At 32.8% G+C, this 8835-nt stretch overlaps 4 protein-coding genes across 5 annotated transcripts; 1 reads left to right on the forward strand and 3 right to left on the reverse strand.

Annotated features, from left to right (window-relative positions):
- Nucleotides 1-56: 56 nt before the first annotated feature.
- LOC115886408 (transcription initiation factor TFIID subunit 5) lies at nucleotides 57-3967 on the reverse strand. Of its 2 annotated transcripts, XM_030905537.1 has the most exons (8): nucleotides 3773-3967; nucleotides 3074-3644; nucleotides 2805-3012; nucleotides 2625-2744; nucleotides 2366-2522; nucleotides 1188-1508; nucleotides 271-816; nucleotides 85-213 (listed from the first exon to the last, which is right to left on the reverse strand). In XM_030905537.1, exons 1-7 carry the CDS (start codon nucleotides 3836-3838, stop codon nucleotides 307-309), a joined length of 1953 nt encoding a protein of 650 aa, XP_030761397.1. In that variant the 5' UTR covers nucleotides 3839-3967; the 3' UTR covers nucleotides 85-213; nucleotides 271-306. The 2 variants fall into 2 exon arrangements, with proteins under 2 accessions (XP_030761396.1, XP_030761397.1); XM_030905536.1 differs by having other exon boundaries at nucleotides 57-816.
- A 280-nt stretch (nucleotides 3968-4247) lies between these two features.
- LOC115886413 (chromobox protein homolog 5-like) lies at nucleotides 4248-5710 on the forward strand. Its single transcript, XM_030905543.1, has 4 exons — nucleotides 4248-4264; nucleotides 4370-4486; nucleotides 4663-5156; nucleotides 5219-5710. Exons 3-4 carry the CDS (start codon nucleotides 4665-4667, stop codon nucleotides 5516-5518), a joined length of 792 nt encoding a protein of 263 aa, XP_030761403.1. The 5' UTR covers nucleotides 4248-4264; nucleotides 4370-4486; nucleotides 4663-4664; the 3' UTR covers nucleotides 5519-5710.
- Nucleotides 5698-6666, reverse strand: LOC115886414 (nuclear cap-binding protein subunit 2). Its single transcript, XM_030905544.1, has 4 exons — nucleotides 6456-6666; nucleotides 6170-6387; nucleotides 6011-6113; nucleotides 5698-5950 (listed from the first exon to the last, which is right to left on the reverse strand). Exons 1-4 carry the CDS (start codon nucleotides 6513-6515, stop codon nucleotides 5849-5851), a joined length of 483 nt encoding a protein of 160 aa, XP_030761404.1. The 5' UTR covers nucleotides 6516-6666; the 3' UTR covers nucleotides 5698-5848.
- Nucleotides 6667-7198: 532 nt separating this feature from the next.
- LOC115886439 (BRISC and BRCA1-A complex member 2-like) lies at nucleotides 7199-8729 on the reverse strand. Its single transcript, XM_030905588.1, has 5 exons — nucleotides 8557-8729; nucleotides 7982-8504; nucleotides 7702-7924; nucleotides 7507-7651; nucleotides 7199-7453 (listed from the first exon to the last, which is right to left on the reverse strand). Exons 1-5 carry the CDS (start codon nucleotides 8621-8623, stop codon nucleotides 7269-7271), a joined length of 1143 nt encoding a protein of 380 aa, XP_030761448.1. The 5' UTR covers nucleotides 8624-8729; the 3' UTR covers nucleotides 7199-7268.
- Nucleotides 8730-8835: the final 106 nt, after the last annotated feature.

An 8835-nucleotide genomic window follows, 5' to 3' on the forward strand; every position in this document is an offset into this window, starting at 1 on the left:
AATTTTGTTACATCGTTTTTATGTAAATAATTTATGTAATATACGAATGAAGAAAATATAATTGTTTTATTAAAAGAAACTTACACAGTATTAAATTTACAAATAAAGTTTAGACTCTACTGAAGTGTAATAATTAAAATGTGCATCTCCAAGATATCCTTCATATCATATATCTACACAGATCCCAATGGTCGAATTTAGGACACCAGGAACCTAATCTAGACACATTACAATTACAATCAAAATTTTAGTGTCTCATTTAACTTTTACCGTAAATTAAATAAAAAACATGCATTTCAAACCCGTTCAAGTATTCACCGCATCAAACACAGCAACAGCTATCATCAAATTCCTCCTCGTAAAATGCAAGTTAATCAACGGCGAATTCTTCGTCTGAAAAGTCCTCAACAAATAATCCTCCCCAATTTTCACCTCCGGATTGTGCGATATATTCACATCGTCCGAGTTCGTGTCCTCCGTAAACTTGTTGAAATTCCACAGCTTCACCGAACAGTCCAACCCTCCAGATACGAGAATATTGCCGCAGCGGCTGAAAGCCAAGCAATGGATGGTTTTCTCGTGGCCGCTGAACTCAGCGATGAGGTGACCGTGGGACAGGTCCCAGATGAGCACCCGACAGTCGGTCCCGGCGGACGCCACATAGCGGCCGCACACGCTGAAGGCTAGCGCGTGAATGGGCTGCTTGTGGCCGGTCATCAGACGGACGTGGTTGCCGGTTGTCACGTCCCACAGGCACACGCGTCTGTCGCTCGAGCCCGTGGCTATGTAGTTGGAGTTTGGATGGAATTGGATGCACTGCAATATAAAAAAATACAGTTTTGACACAGAACTTGACTGCTGACATTTTCATATGACATATGAATTTTTGACATATTAGGCACCTGTCTATACAAGTGTGATTTGATTACTTTGATTTCAATCACAGATATATAACAGAGCTAATGTTTCAATCAGTTTCCTCGATTATCTGTTTTTCTTTAATTTTAATAAGAATTTGATTGCTTTGAATGGTAGCGGCTAAACGCTTTTCGAGACAATTGCCTAACTTAAAGGGTATGCGCATGACTAGCAAATAGCAGCAGCCAAGTTAATCTCTTGTGTGAATTTATAAGTGAACCTATGTCAGATAGATATAACGTTATGTGTAGACAGAGCTTAATACTTACGTCAACATCGGAAAAATGTCCGGCAAATATTTTCACCGGCTGATAATGGTCCGTAACCCATAGACGTGCAGTCCTGTCGTACGAACACGACGCAAAGTAATAGCCTAAAGGCGAAAATTTCACGTCCCAAACCGGGAACATGTGGCCCTTGTAAACGACCAAACACGCCCATATCTGGAGGCTCCATAATCGAATGGTCGCGTCCTCCGAACAGCTTAATAAAAGCGTTCGATCGGGTGAAAAAGACACGGAGTATACGGGGCCTCCGTGTCCGCACAGGCTCCTTGCTGTTTCGCCTGATCTTTCGTCCATCATTCTTACCTAATAAAAAAAAATCTTAAGCATTACATTCGATGAATAAAATTAAGAAAAGAATTTGTTTTAAGCAGTGTATAAATCTGGAAAAACCTTCTAGGATGAGATTATAGTGAATCTAAAACAATGACATCGAAAATCGTTCCTTGTGCAGCATGTGATTGTTTCTAGACTATGGAGCGTAGAGATGAGGAGAAATATTCTTTATGGAACTTTATTTGAAAAAGTGGTCAAAAAAATGGGAAGAATAAGGGTTCACCAAATAACCACAGTGGCGCTAATGACGCATAAATCTAAAAAATGAAAAGTAACCATAGATAAGAGAATAAAAGTAACATAACCAAACATTACTCAAAAAAGCTTTGTTTGTATTTTTTAGACTATAAAACAATTATTTTTTTATATTAGAGTCCCAGTCTATTGCTGCTGCATAAAAAATCGATAATTTATTTCATGTGACATGAAAATAAAAAAAAAGAAAGAGATTTTTGAACAAGAAATCATTTCCTGTTCTAAAAATTTTCGGCGCATATTTTAAATTTTAGGTTTTTGCTACAGCAGCGCTATCTTAAGTCTTCCCTTTTTTATGACCATTTTTGAATGCACGACAATATTTCTCCTTACCTCTACACTCCATATTCCAGACAAAAATAATCATCAAAATGATGGAATAACTATTCACTAGTAAGGATAAGGGGTAGTCCATTAGTGGTTATGTCCCTCACTGGTGAAATTTGTCTACATAATTGATGGAGGCCTCCTAAGTAATTACATATATGTTATGAGTTATTATATTTTTAATGTTGTATTTACTCTTTTATTTACTACTTGTCAAAAATACAGAAGAAAATATTGAAACTCACCAAAACGTCATCTGCTTCAAAATTGACGTCTAATAACTGTTCTGCTGTTTTCATGGCCTTCAACTTCTGAGGAACGAGGGTGAATACTTTAATCACAGAATCGTTGAATCCCACAGCCAACATGCTCGAATCCTCGGTAATTTCCGCACAACAAACCCTAAAATAATAAATTCCCTCGAATATCTCTAATATTGCTAATTAAATTTTTGGCGATTTTTGAAGTACTATTAAAAGCTAGAACTTAAACAGAGATACATACGTGTAATTTGAGTTAAGCAATGTATAGCAACAACAAGATGGAAGACAATCTGGTCCTAAATTTATCCTCTTGGATGCTTCTCTTAAGGCTTTCAGCTTCTCAACTTTATCATTGTCCTTTCTGCAATTAAAAAAATTGATAAAACAACCAAACACCCCAATCTAATAAAAAGAAACCTACAAATCTGGTACAGGAATTCTATCAGCCGGAGGGGCGTTAGGATCAGACTTGGTCTTTTTTGATAACAGGGGATCCTTCTTTGATTTCTTCTTTTTTGGCTTATCTGGATTATCCTGATCATTTGTCTCCTCTTCGTCTTCAACAGGTGCTGTTAATATTTGTATATCTGGTGCTTTAGGTATACCATAATACACTTTTGTTTTATTATCTGAAATATTACATAATTATATAAATCATAGAAAATATATGTATGATTAATTATTAGTTACCTTGTCTTCTTGCTTCTCCACCTACAGCTCCAGAAGTAGCATCAATTTGAGACTTATTTCTAGCAACACCTTCGTACATATCAAAATACAAGTGCTCCTGCACAATATTCAGAAGTACTGAGGCTTTTTTATCATGCAGATGTCTCTTTAATAATGAATATGTATCCCTGGACATTCTCAGTATAAACTGGTTCGATTTAAAAGTATCAGTCAGTTCGTTGCCATTCATATGATCACGTTTAGTAACCATAGCCAGTCTTCTAAGATCATCCTGATAGTATACATCTTGTTCAGGTCCAAACTTCATCATTAATGAAATAGCTTTATCCGTATGGCCGTTGTAGACTAATTCTAAATACATATGGACTAAAACAGGGTATAAAATCATGCCCAGTTCATGCTTGTAAATATCTAGAGAGTTTTCAACAAAACGCTTTAGTTCTAAATACGATGTTTCGTAAGCTTCCGGGTCTCCGTCACTTTTATATCCGGTCAGAACGTTACTAACGTCTGAATCTTGTTCAACATCATCGCTAAGATTAGCTTCTTTTTTTAATAGTTCCTCAGTACCCTATAAAATGAATTGCATTAAATCAAGCTGATGTATTTATATTACATTCGTATTAGAAAAATAAAAATTAGCAGAGAAGTATTATAAATAAGTTGTATTATCAGAAATAACACAGTTTGTTAACGCACCTTTAAATTATATTTCTTTAAAACCTGTAAAACTGCTGCCAGTTGATTTTTATCCGGATCACTCATTTTCACTTCTTAAAAGAAAAACATTCATTAAAATAAGAATGAAACGAATAAATTCAAGTTAATATTTAGAGATTTTGGGGAAAACTCGGAAAAATAAACAGTAAACATCAGACATTAGGTTAATAATCCAAATTCTTCTATTCTAGAACTATTTTTTGACAACATCTGTCTAAAGACAGTTTTATTATATATGACGTCAGATAGCCCTGGCACCTGTGGCCTTTAAGGCAACCAATCCCCTACATTATATATGACAATCCTTAATAGAGATGATCGGAGCTTCGATGACTGGAAATTTATTCATTATTTTATTATATAATCTGTGGTCTATTATAATATGAAAACCAAAAATAAAAATTATTTCAAATTCTGGTTTGTTTATACATATACCACCTATGGCACCTATTGTATGTAAAGTTTGGAGAGGTATATGACCTAAATTATAAATTCTTTCATTCTTAATTCCAATTAAATTCAGTATTTTAGGGTCTTTTAACATTATTAATAGGGAAATAAATTTTTGTTTTCTAGTGAGATATTTTGGTCTATGTTGGTGGTATTGTAAGCGTAATACCGCCATTTCTTGTAGGAAGGGAAGCGTTTGTATTTTAGTTTAATAATTAGTGAAACGATAAATTTACAAAAAAAGTAAGTAAACAAGTTACCTTATATTAACGCAGATATGGTATAGTTTCCGTAATATATTAATTCTTCGATTGATACCGTTTAACAACAGCAAATCTCGTTAACGGCGTCTTAATGAAAGATGCCGATATGGCGTCCCGAATTATTGGAACTATTTAAAAAATATCTTTTTTTTATAGCAATGGGCAAAACTAAAGGAGATAGCAGCGAAAGCGAAGAAGAATACTCTGTGGAGAAAATAATAGACCGTCGTGTGGTTAAAGGCAAAGTGGAGTATTTCCTGAAGTGGAAAGGTTACAGTGATGAAGACAACACTTGGGAACCAGAGGAGAATTTGGATTGCCCCGACCTGATAGAAGAATTCGAAAAAAACAGGAAACTTAACCTAGCCAAGGCGAGCAAAGACAAGAAAAGGAGCCGAAGAGATTCAGATGAATCTGAAGAATCTACCACATCACATGATAAAAGTGAGAAGAAGAAAAAACGAACCAAAAGCCCATCCCCAGAGTCTGATGACGAGCCGAAAACCAGAAAGTCAAGAGGAGACAACTCTGACGATGAAAAGAAGAAAGATGATTCTGATGCTGAAGAAAAATCCAAGACTAAGAAAAAAAGGTCAGATTCCAAACCACAGTCGAAAAAAGACGATGATAAAAGAAAGTTAAAGGAGGATGTAAGACAAAAATTAATTAATTTTTGTGTATTTTTTAATTCTAATTGAATTATATTTTGTAGGCTGAAAAAGATTCCGAAGAGGAAGTAACTTCAAAAGATAAGAAAAAGAAAAAGGGTGATTCCAAAGACAGATTATCAAAGGGAAGTTCAAAGAAATCTGGATTTGACAGAGGTCTGGATGCAGAGAAAATAATTGGTGCTTCCGATTCAACTGGTCAACTCATGTTTCTTATGAAATGGAAGGGAACAGATGAAACTGACCTAGTCGCTGCTAAAGAGGCTAATGTCAAATGTCCTCAAGTGGTCATACAGTTCTACGAGGAAAGAATCGCTTGGCACACACCAGATTCTGAATCATAAATACATATATTGGCATTAAAGGTTTTGTAATTGAATGAAATGTTATAATTTTCATACTTATTTTATTAGAAAGTTTAATTTTTTGATATTTGATTTTGATTGACTTAGATGTATATTTAAACCAAACACAGTTTAAGAATAATTAGTTATATCGGTCTTAATTTGTAATAAAATGTTCATTTTTAGAAAAAAGTTATTTTATTTTCCTAGCATATTTACTTATCAATAATTCTTAAATATAACTTTACATAGACATTAGAAAAACACTAAATCTAATATGATTTAAAGAAAACTCTGTCATACACAATACTTTAATTGAGGAAAACTGATTCATCTTAAAAAGGCTGGTACCTCTGTACCGATTTTTTGTTGAATAATTTTTCCATATCCTCCTCTTCCTGCATCATAGTCTGTTCTGTATTCATCCCTTACCTAGAGAAAAAGTATACACAGATATAAAACAGCCATTTGCATTAATATTTTATAAATTACTTGTCCACCAGTTTTTCCTCTACCATATTGACGTCCTTCAATAAATCCAGCATCCCAATCTGTCCTAACAATTCTATCATCAAGACGTGTCCCATTTACATACCTACAAGCAAATAATTTGTTCTTAACTTATACCAGTATCAAATAATAAGTATATACCTTAAACAATTTTCAGCATCAGGCCTAGTGTAATATTCTACAAAACAAAAACCACAAGGAGTTTTTTTATATTTATCCAAACCCATAATAATCCTTCTTATATCTCCACACTTTGAAAATAGTTCATAAATTTGTTCTTCGGTTGTAAAGAACGATAAGTTCCCTACATAGAGTGTAGTGGAGAGCCTTAATAATTTGTCCTGCTCAGCTCGTGTACCCTGTATCCAATTGCCTTTTATTTAATAAATGCAATAATAAATGATTTTAGTATAAAACTGTGACTTACTTTGAAATGTTGATCACGGTAAGAACTCAAATCGATGGACGGGGAAGTATTTGATGCCATTATTCAAATACGTTGGTGTTTTTAACTAAAAAAACGCAAACCATATAAACAAATTAACTTTTTTTGTATTTACTAGAACTAGAAATTTGCAAAAAAAAAGGCTGTCGACAACGGCGACAACTTACAACAATCCTTTGAATAAGACTACAACAATCATATATCACACTTCAATTGAGCTATGGCCTCGAAATATATATGATTATGGATTATGATCCTTTATCATATATAAATAAAATTGTGTACCATTGAACGGATATTTGAGAGAAATAAAAATATGAAGGGGCGGTAACTGTAACTGTCATTAACCCAGAGATATAGGCGTAAATAAGTAAATATATAACTTTTGCATGTTCCATGTAAAAAAATAGTATTTTTTAAACTAAAAGCTGTGAACTATGGAGGGTGAATATATTGTGAACATTCTATGCTGTGAACTAAAAGAAACCCAAAAAACAGTTGTCTCCCGAAAAATACAACAGATTTTAAGCGCAAATATATAACTTTTCGACGTAAAACAAGTATTTTTAAATGTTGCAACTAAAAGAAACCCAAAAAACATTTGTCTCCTTAAAAATACAACAGATTTTAAATATTATCGTTTTAACATTTTAAAATTCCTGAAACTGCAAATAATAGAACTGAAAAACTCGAATTTCCTTTATTTTAATAAATAAAAGCTACGATGAATTAACAAAAAAGTATATTTGGAACATTTACAAGTGTTAGTAATAAATATGTAACTTTTGGGGTAATTTAGTGCTTATGATCTTTAAATAATAAAGTTTCTGCTTTTAGAGAGTCTTTTAGACTTCTCACGTTGTGTTCAGTGGGTGCTTCAGAATCATAGGAAAATGACATATTACTGTTACAATAACGTCCTAATTGGCAATAGATTGAATGCAACTGCACCTTCGGCCTTTCATTTGGAAACTTTGCACCTTAAGACAAAAAGATAATTGAATTGTTTTATAATGGTATTTTTAGTTCTTACCTAGAGTAACGGTAACTAAGCAGTCATAATCTTCACAATCTTCATAAATAAAACAGACCTTAGAGAAACGTGTGGTGTCATATTCAACAATGCCACTTGAAAATTTTTCAACTAACGTAGATACAAAAAGATTTTTTGCTTTATGCTAAAAAAAATTAATGTCTTCATGTTCAGGTATTATCGTATAACTTTTACCTGTTCTGATATGTGTTTTATTTGTTCCTCTATGGTATTTCGAACATCTAAAGCATAATCTGCTAAAGTTGCGTCCTTGTGAAATTTGGGTAATTTCATTTTACCTAAAACCTGTTCAGCTCGAGGAGATAACAACAAAAAGACTTTAGTGCTAGCATTATCTAGCTTTTTCATGACATTTAAACTTGCAAAATCTTCTCCAGGATTTAAAAGTTCATTAAAACTAAAAAAAAAATATTTACAGTTAGATATAGTTTAATGAAAAAACATAGAAACTCACTCTTCTTGGTAATATTCAGGTAAATCACTGAAGTCAATTGGTAAATACATGTTAAAGTTTATACCAATTGAATCTTCACGTGAATGATCCACATCACTCTCAATATATACTTCTATTTTGTCCTCAGGTAGATTCAACGATTGAAGTAAATCTTCATATTGTTTCCTTATATTCAAATACTTATTGTGGTTCAGTAGTTTCTCCACCTGTGCTCTTTTATACATAACTAAGAACTCATTCAAAATATTCAACATAGCTCTAGAATTAGTTAAATCCCATTTATCCCAACTTGGAATATTGTCAGCTATATAATTAACATCAGGTTCAGGCAGAAAAGAGTAGTCGTTAAAATCAAAATCTGGCAATTCCCTGATATCTTCTGGATCAAAAATAATTTCCCAATTTAATGATTTTCCAGCATATGGAAATGTTACACAGAAATGGTAATTGTTAAAGCCTTTCAGTAGTTCTATGTATTTATTCGGTTTAGCTTGTATATCCGTTCTTTGAAACTTGTAGAATCCTTAAAAAAATAATATGTATTGATAAGAAAATGAAAATATAACTATTCTTACCAATTTTTCCATTAAATAGCTCCTCCAAATTTTTTTGGAGATGTTCAAAATATTCGTTGTTTGTCATTTTTATAAATTAGAACCAGAGTTTTAACAGGTTTATTTTCGTTAAGAAAATATGAATAAATAAAGTGATTTTTGTTTATTGACATAAATTTGATTTTCTTTATGTGGGTTAGGGTGTATGCTGAAACTTCTTCTTCTCTTTTATTTAACAGGCCTAATCTACTAGGGCTATATGATTTATTAATTTGTGCTCTAAACATAAAATTATATATG

This window comes from Sitophilus oryzae, unplaced genomic scaffold (genome assembly GCF_002938485.1).
Source record: "Sitophilus oryzae breed Bouriz unplaced genomic scaffold, Soryzae_2.0 scaffold_488_pilon_pilon, whole genome shotgun sequence".
NCBI classification, from domain to species: Eukaryota; Metazoa; Arthropoda; class Insecta; order Coleoptera; family Curculionidae; genus Sitophilus; species Sitophilus oryzae.

Bases quoted from the DNA above. Each gene is read 5' to 3' on its own strand.
- LOC115886413 (XM_030905543.1), top strand. From the start codon at position 4,665: ATGGGCAAAACTAAAGGAGATAGCAGCGAAAGCGAAGAAGAATACTCT. The intron at 5,157-5,218 runs GTAAGACAAAAA...TATATTTTGTAG, and splicing joins AAAGAAAGTTAAAGGAGGAT to GCTGAAAAAGATTCCGAAGA.
- LOC115886439 (XM_030905588.1), bottom strand. From the start codon at position 8,623: ATGACAAACAACGAATATTTTGAACATCTCCAAAAAAATTTGGAGGAG. The intron at 8,505-8,556 runs GTAAGAATAGTT...TATTTTTTTAAG, and splicing joins GCTATTTAATGGAAAAATTG to GATTCTACAAGTTTCAAAGA. The intron at 7,925-7,981 runs GTGAGTTTCTAT...TTTTTTTTTTAG, and splicing joins CCTGAATATTACCAAGAAGA to TTTTAATGAACTTTTAAATC.
- LOC115886408 (XM_030905536.1), bottom strand. From the start codon at position 3,838: ATGAGTGATCCGGATAAAAATCAACTGGCAGCAGTTTTACAGGTTTTA. The intron at 2,745-2,804 runs GTAGGTTTCTTT...TTTTAATTGCAG, and splicing joins AGAATTCCTGTACCAGATTT to AAAGGACAATGATAAAGTTG. The intron at 2,523-2,624 runs GTATGTATCTCT...TTATTATTTTAG, and splicing joins TTGCTTAACTCAAATTACAC to GGTTTGTTGTGCGGAAATTA.
- LOC115886414 (XM_030905544.1), bottom strand. From the start codon at position 6,515: ATGGCATCAAATACTTCCCCGTCCATCGATTTGAGTTCTTACCGTGAT. The intron at 6,388-6,455 runs GTAAGTCACAGT...AATTGGATACAG, and splicing joins ACCGTGATCAACATTTCAAA to GGTACACGAGCTGAGCAGGA. The intron at 5,951-6,010 runs GTAATTTATAAA...CTTTTTCTCTAG, and splicing joins GAGGAAAAACTGGTGGACAA to GTAAGGGATGAATACAGAAC.